General features: G+C 35.7%; 1 protein-coding gene across 1 annotated transcript in view; it reads right to left on the bottom strand.

Annotated features, from left to right (window-relative positions):
• The window catches only part of LOC306760319 (CUB and sushi domain-containing protein 1-like), a gene marked incomplete at both ends in the record, with an annotated part of 457,273 nt that overhangs the window by 274,897 nt on the left and 169,493 nt on the right, over window positions 1-12,883 (bottom strand). Inside the window, one exon of the mRNA XM_079246123.1 lies at window positions 10,921-11,033. Within this exon, the coding sequence (XP_079102249.1) occupies window positions 10,921-11,033 (113 nt within the window). The remainder of the gene's footprint in view (window positions 1-10,920; window positions 11,034-12,883) is intronic.

Below are 12,883 nucleotides of genomic sequence, written 5' to 3'. Positions count from 1 at the left end.
GAACTCCTGTCTGCTTTTCATGTCCACCTGCATTTTGTCTTTAATATTTTATAGATGTGCATCTTTCTTTAAATTAGGTAATGGCCCGAGATTTGCAAGATAACAATTACACCAGAATCCATTTCACAGGTTTATGAGCTACATGTTTGTGTCCCCTGCACAGCAGGTTGGACCGATCTCCCAGCAGCTATTATAGAGAGGCAGGGTACAGCCTGGACAGGTTGCCAGTACTTTAGTAATCTCTGATGGGAAATTATAGGAAACTGTCCATTTGTGCATGTGGAGTTGACATCCAAGTGATCAACACATCATACAGCTATTTGTTGGAATCATTTTACAAGCCACAGCCAGAATCTGATAGTATTCTGTCTGTTTTCTTTGAATGTCACTGACCATGTCAAAAATGTTAGGTGTGAGAGAGTCAAACACTCCGGGCAATGAAAACCAGACAAAAACTGAAACTAGAACTGAGAGTTGGAAAGTGTTGCTAAAATGGTAGAAAGCAAGCACTTTTCTGTCTCCAAGATTTTCACACAGATTTTAAAAGATCTACTTATCATCACAGAAACAGTGAGGATAAAAAGGGGGGCACACAGATATGAAAATGCTAAAGAAACCTTTTATCTCTGCCCCTCCATTCCCACCAGGCTATCACAGTGCATATTAACTGCACTGAATTGTAACTGATGGCACAAAGGAGATTAGAGAGCCATAAGAAAATCTAAGCTTGTGGGTTACTGTGTCATATTATCAGACAGATCCATTACATCATAAATCTAAAAATGTTTAAGGTTCCTTTAATGCCATCCTACTGTGATGTACAATTTTGTTTCTGATGTCAGTCAAATGCTCAAGTCATTTTATTTATTTATTTATTTGTTTTTGTAACATATAGTTTTCTGTTGTATCTTAACATTAAAATAAAGTCAGAAAAATAACTGAAAACAACATTTTAGTGTGACACTAAGTAGGTAAATCCAGATTGGTTTCCCAAGATAAACTCCTCCACAAATTATTAATAATTCACTTAATCGCTATGTATATGAACACTTGATCAACTGTTCATCAATTAGGCCCTCTGGAGTTATGTGACATATTGAAGAGGGACCTGTGGTAACACTGGACCAGCACCTAGAGAAGATTGCCATGCTGAATCACTGCACTTACCATAAACCTTAATGGCACGCCATAAAAGAAATAACTTAGGCATGACATGATTCATCAGGGCTGAACATAAATAAATCCAAAATGCAAATATTTTAGATCTGGAGTCTGAAAAATATCAGTTTTGTGGATCATGAAGAAATCATTAAGAAAAAAAAAAAAAAAAAAAAAAAAAAAAAAAGGTGAAAAATTTCCATGTATACCAAAAAAAATTGAACATTTATTTAAATATTTTATGTGAAATACTGGTCGAATTCGGTTTAATAATAAGTATCCAAAATATGCAACAGATGTAGAAAAATATTTAACTCCTACTATTATTTACACTAAGCACAAAAGACTCAAGTCACTTTGTCGGTTGTAGACTGACTTCCTTTTTTAATTATTACTATTATTCCTATTTCCATTACATTTATTTATTAAGTTAAGTTTATTTATTAAATTCAGAAAATCAGTTTGGGTGTTTTTTTCTTTCAAAGATTGATTGAATTTTATATCATATCATGCTTTTTTTTTTCCTTGTTACCAAACTTTAAATACGGTCATTAAATAACTTTAAATGTGTCATTAAATAACTTTAAATGTGTCATTAAATAACTTTAAATATGGTCAATTCAGAGTCTCTTTATCAAGAGTTCTCTGAATGAAGAATTAACAGTAAGCTGTTCACTTGAAAATTTACCCCATATTTGTATTTCTGTAACAGATTAATCCACTTTTCTACAGTATGTCTCAATTTTTGATAGGAGCAGTATTACTGATCCAGTTTCCTAACTCCTTTTTCCCCACACCACATATTTGGCCCGACAAGAATATCACAGGTTCCACATCTGAATGAACTCTGGTTAGAGTTTGACATTTTTAGCAGCTCAAGGAGAGATCAAGAGCTTTGCAGCCAGTAACACCAATAAATATTTCTCATGTGTGAATATACCGCAGCTGTGTAGCACTGCACTGAGAATGCAGTTAGCCCAAAGAGAGCAGATAAAAGGTGCTTAGTTTGAATGACTAAGATGTTGTATTGACTTTCCTACATGCAGGGAAGTTGATTACCACAGGTGTGTGTGTGAATGTGAGGTTGTATTTCTCAGCTCCAGCAGTAACATATGAAGACACTGGTATCGCTGAACACTTCTCTGATACTCCATGATGGTCAGGCACACACACACACAGCAGGGAAGTTGACATTGCCCCTTCAATCGATGCAGCTGACTACTGCTGGCGTCAGTACCAACTGTGTTATATGACTAACTCCCACAGTGAGGAGCTTCCTATAGCGTTCCAGTCAATATGGGTTAATGGTGTAATGGACTGCTTCTCTCTTCCCTTCCTCCTATCTCCGATTCTTTTGGTCTCTTCACCCCACCAATACACACAATTACACATACATGTACCAGCACCTAACTATCCACGTTGGCAAATCCTCCAGAAGTCCTTCCTTCCTTTCATGATTTGCTGTGTTTGCTGTAAGACGCTTCCCTGCTGGATCCACTTTGCTTGAATAAACTTGCCAACCTATTATTCTCAATGAAGGGCACACAGATACTGTTGGAAGCAGATCAATAGCGAGCAAAAATAGACTGCACCGGTAACAGAAAATGCTGTTAATGCCAGTAGTAATCATAATCACTGACATATAAGTGAAATAAAACACTTTTTGGAAAGATGGAACTGAGTTATTTTTCTAATTTATGAATCGTTCCTCTCAGATGGGTGCTTAAGATGTGTATGGTTCAGATGATTTTACATGTATTTAAAACGTATGTGTGTGAGCCTGTTCTGCAACTTACCATAAATATCAGTCATTTTTCGCAGTCAAATTAGGTTTACATCAAGCTCATTTATTTCAGACAGTCATTTCCACTTCAAATGGATATTCTACATAAATACATATCCAGTTTTACACACACATGCAAGCAATTTCCTTATAAATGCTAATCAAAAGGAAATCCAAATGAAGACACTTCCCTTGCAAATGAGTGAGACTGATTTACCATCTTTCGTTTTGATGGATATAATGTGCAGTTTTTGCTAAATCTATAAGCAGAGTTTTCTCATTTGGACTTGATGCTATATATAGTTATAACCTGTCAGCCATTCTTCAGCAGCAGTGATTGGTTTCAATGGATAGCTGATCATTAATGATGATAGAGTTAAGAGTTAATTAAGACAAAGAAAACCACTCACTGCTTCTGTACCTGAGGAAATCTCTAAAGATCTCAGCACATCCTGACTGGAAAGGAAAAGTCTGGTTGAAATGCAACGTGTGATTTAGATTGAAGCCTGCTCCGAAGGAAATTACTAATTAATTCTTTAATTGATTTAGGCAATAATTCAAACATCAAAGAGCCACACAGAAAGCATTTCATGTTTGCCCTTCACTTATCTCACTGAACAAATATGCTTCCACTTAAGCAATCAACACATTTCTCAGCACTAAGTAACAGAGGACCCCCTGTGTTTATGCTTTTATGCACCAAGACTTTTTTTTTGTTGTTGTTTGTTTGTTTTGTTTTTTTTGCTGCCACTCTCCAGCTGCATTTGCACCACAGGACATCCTTTCAATAAATCAACTTTATATTTTCAACTCATTAATGGTGTCTGCAACAACTGATCAAACCATCAATTTCTCTTTGAGCGTTGTCGACAGAGAAGATGCTGATCCTGCCCAGAGCAATAGCTGTGGGTGGGGGGACTGGGAGGGAGGGGGGGGTCTGTTACTGTAAAATCAATGAATCAGTTGCATCTCGACAAAGCGTATTTGAAAGCTTTCTTTTGTTTTGCTACTCAGCTTGGTGAAGACACTGAGCGGTTACCCTCCTTTCAGCTCATCAGAAGCCGCTGCTAAAAGGAAAACAACAAATCACTAACAAATTGAGGAGTTCTGTTTTTAACAACTTTGAATGGCTCCATCTGAACGGCTGCAAATCCAAGAAAAATGAAAAATTCATTAAAATGGATTAATGTATTTTTAAACTCTATAAAATCTAAAGATTTTTCAAATTACTGACACTTTTGCATCAAACATTCAGCATTTACTAAAGAAGTTCGAAGCTCTAGACAAGTCTTGGATAATACTTGTAATTTTTCTTTTACAGTGTTGATGTCAGGCCTACTTTGCAGACATATTGAAAGACATATTCTAGAGATATCCAGTGTTAATCTGAGGTATTTAGATGCACAGTTGCCATGTTCTTTCCTGTGCACCCCGGTGCTTTCCCATAATTAGACCTATTGTCATTTTAAGTGCTGTGATTATTGTGGAGTCTTTCTCAATGAAATTCTTTATAGATGCAAATCAGTGCCTTAATAATCTTTTTTATGAAATGCAAAAAATGTGTAACTTATCCTGTTTCATGGAACATAATTTTCAAGAAAACTTATTTGCAGCACTCAGAAATTTAGCATGGCGAAACTCTGAGAAATAAAAGCACAAGGAACCTCTCACTAGAGGCATGATAAAACAAACAAATCTCTGTCATATGGTACATCATGTGTAAGGGCAGAAAATCCTTGAGCAGGAGGCAGCAATCTTTTTGCATCTGTTCAGTGGTTGGTGGCTATGGGGCTCTTGCCACAGTCTTTGCAAAGCCTTGCATCAAGTCAGCAAGATTTGGAAGCTCCTAGTAGTGTTCCTAATGGATTCTACACCAGTCAACACACAGAGAGAGAGGGAGGGGGGAGTGTTGGAAATGCCAACACCAAAGGGAATGAACTTTCTGCAATTTCACACACATTCAGGGATTGGAGCACATGTTGTAATGAAGTGTAAAAATGACCCCATAACATAAACACACTGGGTATAAACACAGCAGCTACTGTACAAATGAAAAAAAAAAAAAAAAAAAAAAAAAAAAAGAGATAAATCCATAACCAACAAATGTGCTTCACCGCAAAACACCCAAAGGAATTTCCTCAAACATATTCATTTTTTTGTCTCTCTTTCTTTTATCTATTTTTTTTATTTATTTTTTTTTAAACAAAAGAAGCAAAAGAAGAACATAGCTGGTTTGGATAAGATTTAGTGCCAAATGGCTCGTTTGCCTGTGTCATTGTGTGAGTTATGTGTTAGCATGGCTTTACATGTTGAGGGAAAGTGGTTTGATAGGGTATGAACTTGGATGATGATGACTTTTTTTTTGGGGGGGGGGGGGTTTCTTTATGTAAAAGCATATTTTGTAGTTAGATGAAGTCTTATGTGTTTATCATAAAGGCATGCACAGCGGAACTGCTGCAGCTCAAAAGTGCAAGATTTACTATTTATAATTAATAGACTTCATTAATTATAGCAGTCTGTTGTCGACTCAAAATGTCAAAAGAGAATTGTTAACATAGTTTCCCATAAAACTACTTTGTATGGTCATTTACTGGCCCGAAAGATCCCTTTTTCATTGAAATATGTCTAGTCATGAAATAGAATAAGCAATAAAAAAGGCTAATATGCATATCTCTTTTAAAATGATATTGGATTGTTGATTCCTGAATAGTTCAGTTAAAAGGAGCCAGAATATTCATGCATGTGTCGGTTATAAGGGCACAGTTGATGACTTTCCAACAAGCAAGCACAGGCAAACAGTTCAGTCTCGATTGTGAATAAGAAAGTAAGGCACCTGGTTTGTCTTCTGACAGGTAGGAGCACTTAAAAAGACTCGAGGGGAAGTCCTGGTAGTGCTTCATGTTGCTAAGCAACAATTGCAAACTCATTTGAGGCGAAGTTGTTCACAAAAATTTTAAAATATTTATAACTCTTAGCATTTGGCATCAAGGGTGTTAAATAGTTCTTAAGCTCCCAGTTCCATCGCGCGTGTGCACAAAGGCATCGTTGCCATTCAAAAACATTGTCAGCGTGACAAGAACGTCCTGGTGGATGTGGAATCTTGGGCTTAAGCCATTTTCTTCCAAAGCTTGCCTGCAGGTGTATTTTCTGAGGAAACAGCTGCAAAAGCATATTAAAGTTTCATTACAGTGAATGATTTTTTTCCCTCCTTTTCCAGCTGCAACAGATGAAGATAATTTAGACAGAGGAGATGAGAAAATGACCTGTAACAGTACTTTCAGTACCAATATACTATTATCGTATCTATCGCTCTGAAATTCTATTGTTTAAGTGTTATCTGTTTTCCCAAATAATGCTGTGGTTAATGCAACAAACCCGAAATTTACACCCCCATCCTTTTTTTCTGTCTGCTGCTCTATTATCACCCAGGCCACCCCCCACCAAAACTCTCTGTCATTAACGTTCTCTCTTTACATCTCCCTCTCTTCTTCCCTCCTTTTCACTGTCTCTCTTTCTGCTTCAGGGGATATTAATTGATGACTATCTAGTCTTGCAGAGTTGGTTTTCAAACTTGCTTTTTTTGCCAGTAAAACCTCGCTCCATCACCACTTATAGCTTTATTTGAAACCCCCAGCTCTCCCCTTCTCACTTTCTCCCTCACACCAACCATACTTCTCAGGAAACTGGAGTCTTATCATTTAGATTTAGCTTCCTGTCATAAAAGTATATAATAGAGAGAGAATTTGGTTCAAGAGCTGTCTATGCTGGCAGACAGGCACAGAGACAGGGAGACTGTCTGCTCGGGACAATGAAAAGAAGGGGACAAATTGATCTTTTGTTAGTCTGAATCACTTAAAGAGATCAAAGGGAAAAGACCCAAGAAAGAAAAGGGAAAAGGCAAAAGGAGGGGATCTATTAGTGTAACCCAGCTAGTGCACAGTTTTGTGTGGGCGGTAAACACACTGACAAAACAATTGTACTTTCTATTTGGGAGATGGTTAAAAGAAATTAATTGTTTTCGGGTTTTAAAAATACAGGTAGGCCTACTATGTGGACAAAACGAAACAAAATAAAAACAACAACAAACAATGTATGAGCATCAAACTAAACTTGTCTCTGTGTGGATACGGCCTAAGTTCCAGGATTTGATTTACTGAAATCAGCTTTCTTGTGTGGTTTAGAAGGGGGTCCCTCAAAAGTCAAGGGAAACATTACTTCAGTTGTAGATGTGGATTGTGAACACATGCAAGAGCCTTTTATGCTTCTTCTTCTGTCAGGTTTTAGATGTGCATAGCTCAGTGCACATTCAGTCTAGATACCAGCTCTTTTACAATTGATGGACTTTATATGTCAATGAACAGACAAACATTATGTCATGGATATTTACATCGCACAACATAGCAAAGAATAAAGGTATAAAATGTACCTTTTGCTTTGTCAGTATGAGCGTGTACATTGCAAATATTTAATCATTTTAACTCCTTTAGTATGCACAAACCATGCAATTCTAGTCTGACATCTAATTAGGGCTGCACAATTAATTGTTACAGAATCGCGATCTCGATTCATACTTGTATACGATCCCATTTTCAAATGACGATGATTTCAAAAGAAAAAAAAAAAAAGACCACGAATGTACCCCATTTCGAACTGGGACATCTGTATAAAAACAAGCGCTCCCTCTTTCTCCCTCAACAAATGACAACGGCGTATCCTTATGCCAGACGACGCAGACATCAACTGGTAGGAAAAAACTTGCCGACTTTCTCGATAAATCTGGGGACTTTTTTTTGTTAAAAGCGACTAATGACTAATCTAGCAACTTTTACTGGAGTCATTGGAGACGTTTCTGGTGTTTTGGCAACTCACTTGAAAGCACATATTGTTTAGCAGTTGCTGTCAGGAACGAGCAGTGAGACGCCCTCCCCGTCCAAAAGCACTCGGCCAGTCTCACAGTCGGCTCCGGCCGCACCTCAGAGGAGCAGAAATGACACCTGCACAAGTCTGCGTGCACAGTCAAAATGAATAGTGCATGTGCAAATCAACCGCTGATCCCACTCTGGCTTACAGAGCGGGATGTAAACTAACATAATTTCTGTTTGTCTCTGTTTGGTCCATTTAGATTGTTAGTCTAAATTGGTCATATGCATGTCATGTAATGGACGCTGTAGGAGAGGGGGATAATGTTGTGGGAGAAACAAAAGATGAGTCAAAACCACCCTAAACATGTCTAGTACTATGAAAAAACTCTTCTGTTGTTTTTTTAAGGTTTTTTTTTTTTGTTTTTTTTTTTGGACATTGAAATAGGTTATGCCTTTAAAAAGTAGATTTTGAATACCTTTATACCCACATTGCATAAATCACTTTTGTCCTCCATTGTTAAATGTCAGAACATCAAATTTAACCAAAGGACCGCTGTGTGAAATTTCTAGCTTCATGTCTAACCCTTCTATTTTAAGAAAAATATCTCTTCACCTTATGCACAGAAAAATATTGTTAAAAATGTGACTATTAAAATTATTTGATAGTTGTGTGTGTCAGAGATCACATGAGAGACATTTATTGTTTTTATGTTCAGTGTCAGCTGTTGCAAAGTTGATGTGCCGGTAATACATGCAATGAATATATATATATTGGGGGCAAAAAAAAAAATCGAGAGAGAATCGTGGTCTCTATTCTAAGCAAAAAAAAATGTGATTCTCATTTTATCCAGAATTGTGCAGCCCTACATCCAGTCTTAAAAAAGTATATATATATATATATATATATATATATATATATATATATATATATATATATATATATATGTATACATATATATGTGTGTGTTATACACATAAATGTTATACACATCTGACATCTACAGCTCTGATCAATTCAAAACGCTTCTTATTAAAAGGATATTAATGGTCTTCATTTTATTTAATGGGGTTTTGAGTGCCATCTTTTAAAACGTAGATGGTGGTGCAAAGTGAGAAGATCTCTCTGAGATGTGAAAGTCATTAACATTTAATCTTCCAATGTGCTATATTACACATGCAATTACCTTTCCGATGCACAGTGACTTGATCTTAGTAAATTATGTAACACACATGGCTGAGGATGTGGTTTATGATCATCTGAATATGGTAACTAGATTAACCTGGAGTTAAAAAGGTCCCCTTTTATACAGAATAGCATCAGAAAAGTATCAAAGATCTTTTTTTTTTTTTTTTCAATCCACAAAACTGTACTTGACAAAAACAAAATATTTACAGTTGTCATAATCTTGCCATAGTCTTTACACACACACACACACACACACACATACACACACACACACACACACTCTATGTGTGTGTGTGTGTATAAAAGCCCACATCTTCTAAAGGTCATGCTATGTAGCATTTAAACATGTAACATTTTGTAATATTATGGTCATAACAAGAAACAGAGTAAAAATGTAAGTGCACAACTTACATTGTATTATTCTTAGTATCATTTCAAAATGATGGAGAGACAACTAAGGCAGTGTCTTGTCTGAAGCAGAGTTCAGTTAAATAGCTTCACCTAAGACTGACACAAATGTGTAAGTAGCAAATTAGAGTGTGATCTTGTAGGTAAGCTGCCTGAGCACTCAGGAGTGACAGGTGATGCACACGAGTCCAGTGGTAAACAACACTACTATTGTGAACCAAACTACAAAAAATCATCATTAATAACACATTAAATAAGACAAATTAGATTATTTGGAATCAAGATCCTCACACCAACAGATCAGCAACTTCACAAGACAGTCAAAGTGACAGGTGATCAGAATGTCAGTGGCAGTTCACATCAACTCCAGACCTTGAGGGCTATTGTCCTGCAGGTTTTAGATGTTTCACGGCTGCAACAAAACTGATTCAAATGAAATGGTTGTCCAAAAGCTTGCTGTCAAGTTCTGTACAAGCCTCCTAGTGGGCCATTAATATGAGTCAGGTGTTGTAGCTAGAGAAACACCTAGATCCTGCAGGATAGTGGCCCTTAAGGTCCAGAGCTATGATTCCTAGTCTACACATGCACCTGGGAGGTTATACCCAGTTATTCCAATACAAATTTATTGGAGACTTGGAGCCTGTTCCAAAGTATTAAGGTGGTGCTAGGCCAGAATGCTACCCACCACACCATCATGCAGCCTACCAATTGTAAATAAAAAAGATTTTTAAAAAATCCGTAGTAGTTATAAATGTATAGTCATTTTTTTCATATATATATATATATATATATATATATATATATATATATATATATATATATATATATATATATATATATATATATATATATATATATATACTTTTTGTATGTATATATATACATACAAAAAGTATATATATATATATATATATATATATATATATATACATATATATATATATATATATATATATATATATATATATATATATATATGTATATATATATATATATATATATATATATATATATATATATGTATATATATGTATATATATACATACAAAAAGTATATATATATATATATATATATATATATATATATATATATATATATATATATATACATATATATATATATATATATATATATATATACATATATATATATATATATATATATATATATATATATATATATATATATATATATATACATATATATATATATATATATATATATATACATATATATATATATATATATATATATATATATATATATATATATATATATATATATATATATATATATATATATATATATATATATATATATATACTTTTTTAAGACTAGATGTAGATCATTCAATATACAATCATAAAACATTTCATATAAATGTTATATGAAACTCGCATATGAAAGTCGCATGTGAAACTTGCATCTGTCACGGGTCAAATCTTTTAGAACTTTTGCCAAGGAAACTGTTTATCCAATCAGCATTTACATGTCACACATAACTATAAACATGTGTTCTTACCTTCATATACAGCTTTGAAGCCCTGTGCACTCACAGCAAAGTCTGTAGTAAACCACAAGGCCAATATGGATCCACTGCTAACTATGGGGGAAGGCAGCAGAAATCCTGACAACCTGTAAAACACAAAGTAATTTTAAATTTGAAATGCATTTCAATCAAATACTTACTTCAAAATGATGACAATGAAGCAAAATTAGAATTTGAGAAATACTGTGCAATAAAAGGTATATATAGGTGCAATAAATGAAATAAGTAAAAGTTAAATTCTGTTAAGTGTTAGTTATGTTGATGTTCTTCTCCAGTTTACCACTGGGCTCATTCTTTTAGATCTCAGTGCTGCATTCGACACTATTGATCACAATATTCTGCTTCAGAGGCTGGAACATGTTATTGGGATTAAAGGGACCGCATTAGGCTGCTTCCAGTCATATTTATCTGACAAATTTCAGTTTGTAAATGTAAATGATGAGTCTTCCTCACACACCAGGGTAAGTCATGGAGTTCCTCAGGGTTCTGTACTTGGACCAACACTTTTCACATTATACATGCTTCCCTTCGGAAATATCATCAGGCAGCATGGTAGTCATTATTGATCAGGACTTGTCTTTTAGCTCACATTTAAAAACAGGTTTCAAGAATCGCCTTCTTCCACCTTTGTAATATGCAAAAATTAGAGCATCTTGTCTCAGAAAGATGCAGAAAAATTAGTCCATGCCTTTATTATTTCCAGGCTGGATGACTGCAATTCCTTATTTATGGGTTGTCCCAAATATGCCCTGAAAAGTCTCCATCTGATCCAAAATGCTGCAGCGAGAGTTCTGATGAGGACTAGCAGGAGAGATCATATTTCACCCGTTTTAGCCTCTTTACACTGGCTTCCTGTTAAATCCAGGATACAATTTAAAATTATTCTCCTCACATATAAAGCTCTCCATGACCAAGCTCCATTGTACATAAAAGATTTTATAGGTCCATACATTCCAAAAAGAGCACATCGCTCTCAGACTGCAGGTTTACTGGTGGTTCCCAGAGTCTCAAAGAGGACCCTGGGAGGAAGGGCCTATAGCTATCAAGCTCCTCTCTTATGGAACCAGCTCCCACTGTGGGTTCAGGAGGCAGACTCCCTCCACACCTTTAAGATCAAGCTGAAAACCTTCCTTTTCCATGATTCTTATGGTTAGGATATGAGCGTCTCCTGAATTGGAGTCTGCATGTTCGGGACCCAACTGTCCAGGTTAGGCTCTTTGCTCCGATAGTTATAGGTAGTCCAGCCAACCTTTACTTGTGTAGCAATGGGGATGTTACCTGATGTGCTGAGAAGTACCTTGCTCTATTTCTCTAATGTATTAATGTATAAATATATGCCAATATTGCCGCCTCTAACTTATTTCTTCTTTTTTCCGCAGGTCTTCCTGAACAAGTGCAGTTGTACATGTTGTTCTGTCTTTCCTGATCTCTCCACCCCAACCAGTCGAGGCAGATGGCTGCCCCCCTGAGCCAGGTTCTGCCAGAGGTTTTCTTCCTGTTAAAGGGGAGTTTTTTCCTTCCCACTGTCGCCACGTGCATGCTCAGGATGGGGGATTGGATTGAAATCATGACTTGATGTAATCAGTTGGTTTTTATTATAGGATATGTATGAATTGGCTTGAAATGATGTGTATAAAAAGTGCCCTGTGAAAACATTGTTGTGAAGTGGCGCTATACAAATAAAGTTGAGTTGAATTGAATGTTATGGTGAAAATCAGACCATGACATGATCAGATTTTCACTAAAGTTTACTCATATGACGAGTATGATTTTAAAAAAAAAAGTAAAAACAGAGAAACAAAAAAAAGCAAAGTAGCTGCCTCAACATTCTAAAGCAGCTGTGGCGAAGACTGAAGATACCTCATGCTGAAAGGAAAGGATCAGATGTCTGGTGGACTGATGGAAGGAGACCATGGTCAAACTATGACGGAGTATG

The sequence above is a fragment of the Telmatherina bonti genome (assembly GCF_933228915.1).
Source record: "Telmatherina bonti genome assembly, chromosome: 1".
Classification (NCBI taxonomy): domain Eukaryota; kingdom Metazoa; phylum Chordata; class Actinopteri; order Atheriniformes; family Telmatherinidae; genus Telmatherina; species Telmatherina bonti.
Note: the sequence above shows the minus strand (reverse complement) of the source record. Positions and strands in the feature narration are given on the sequence as shown.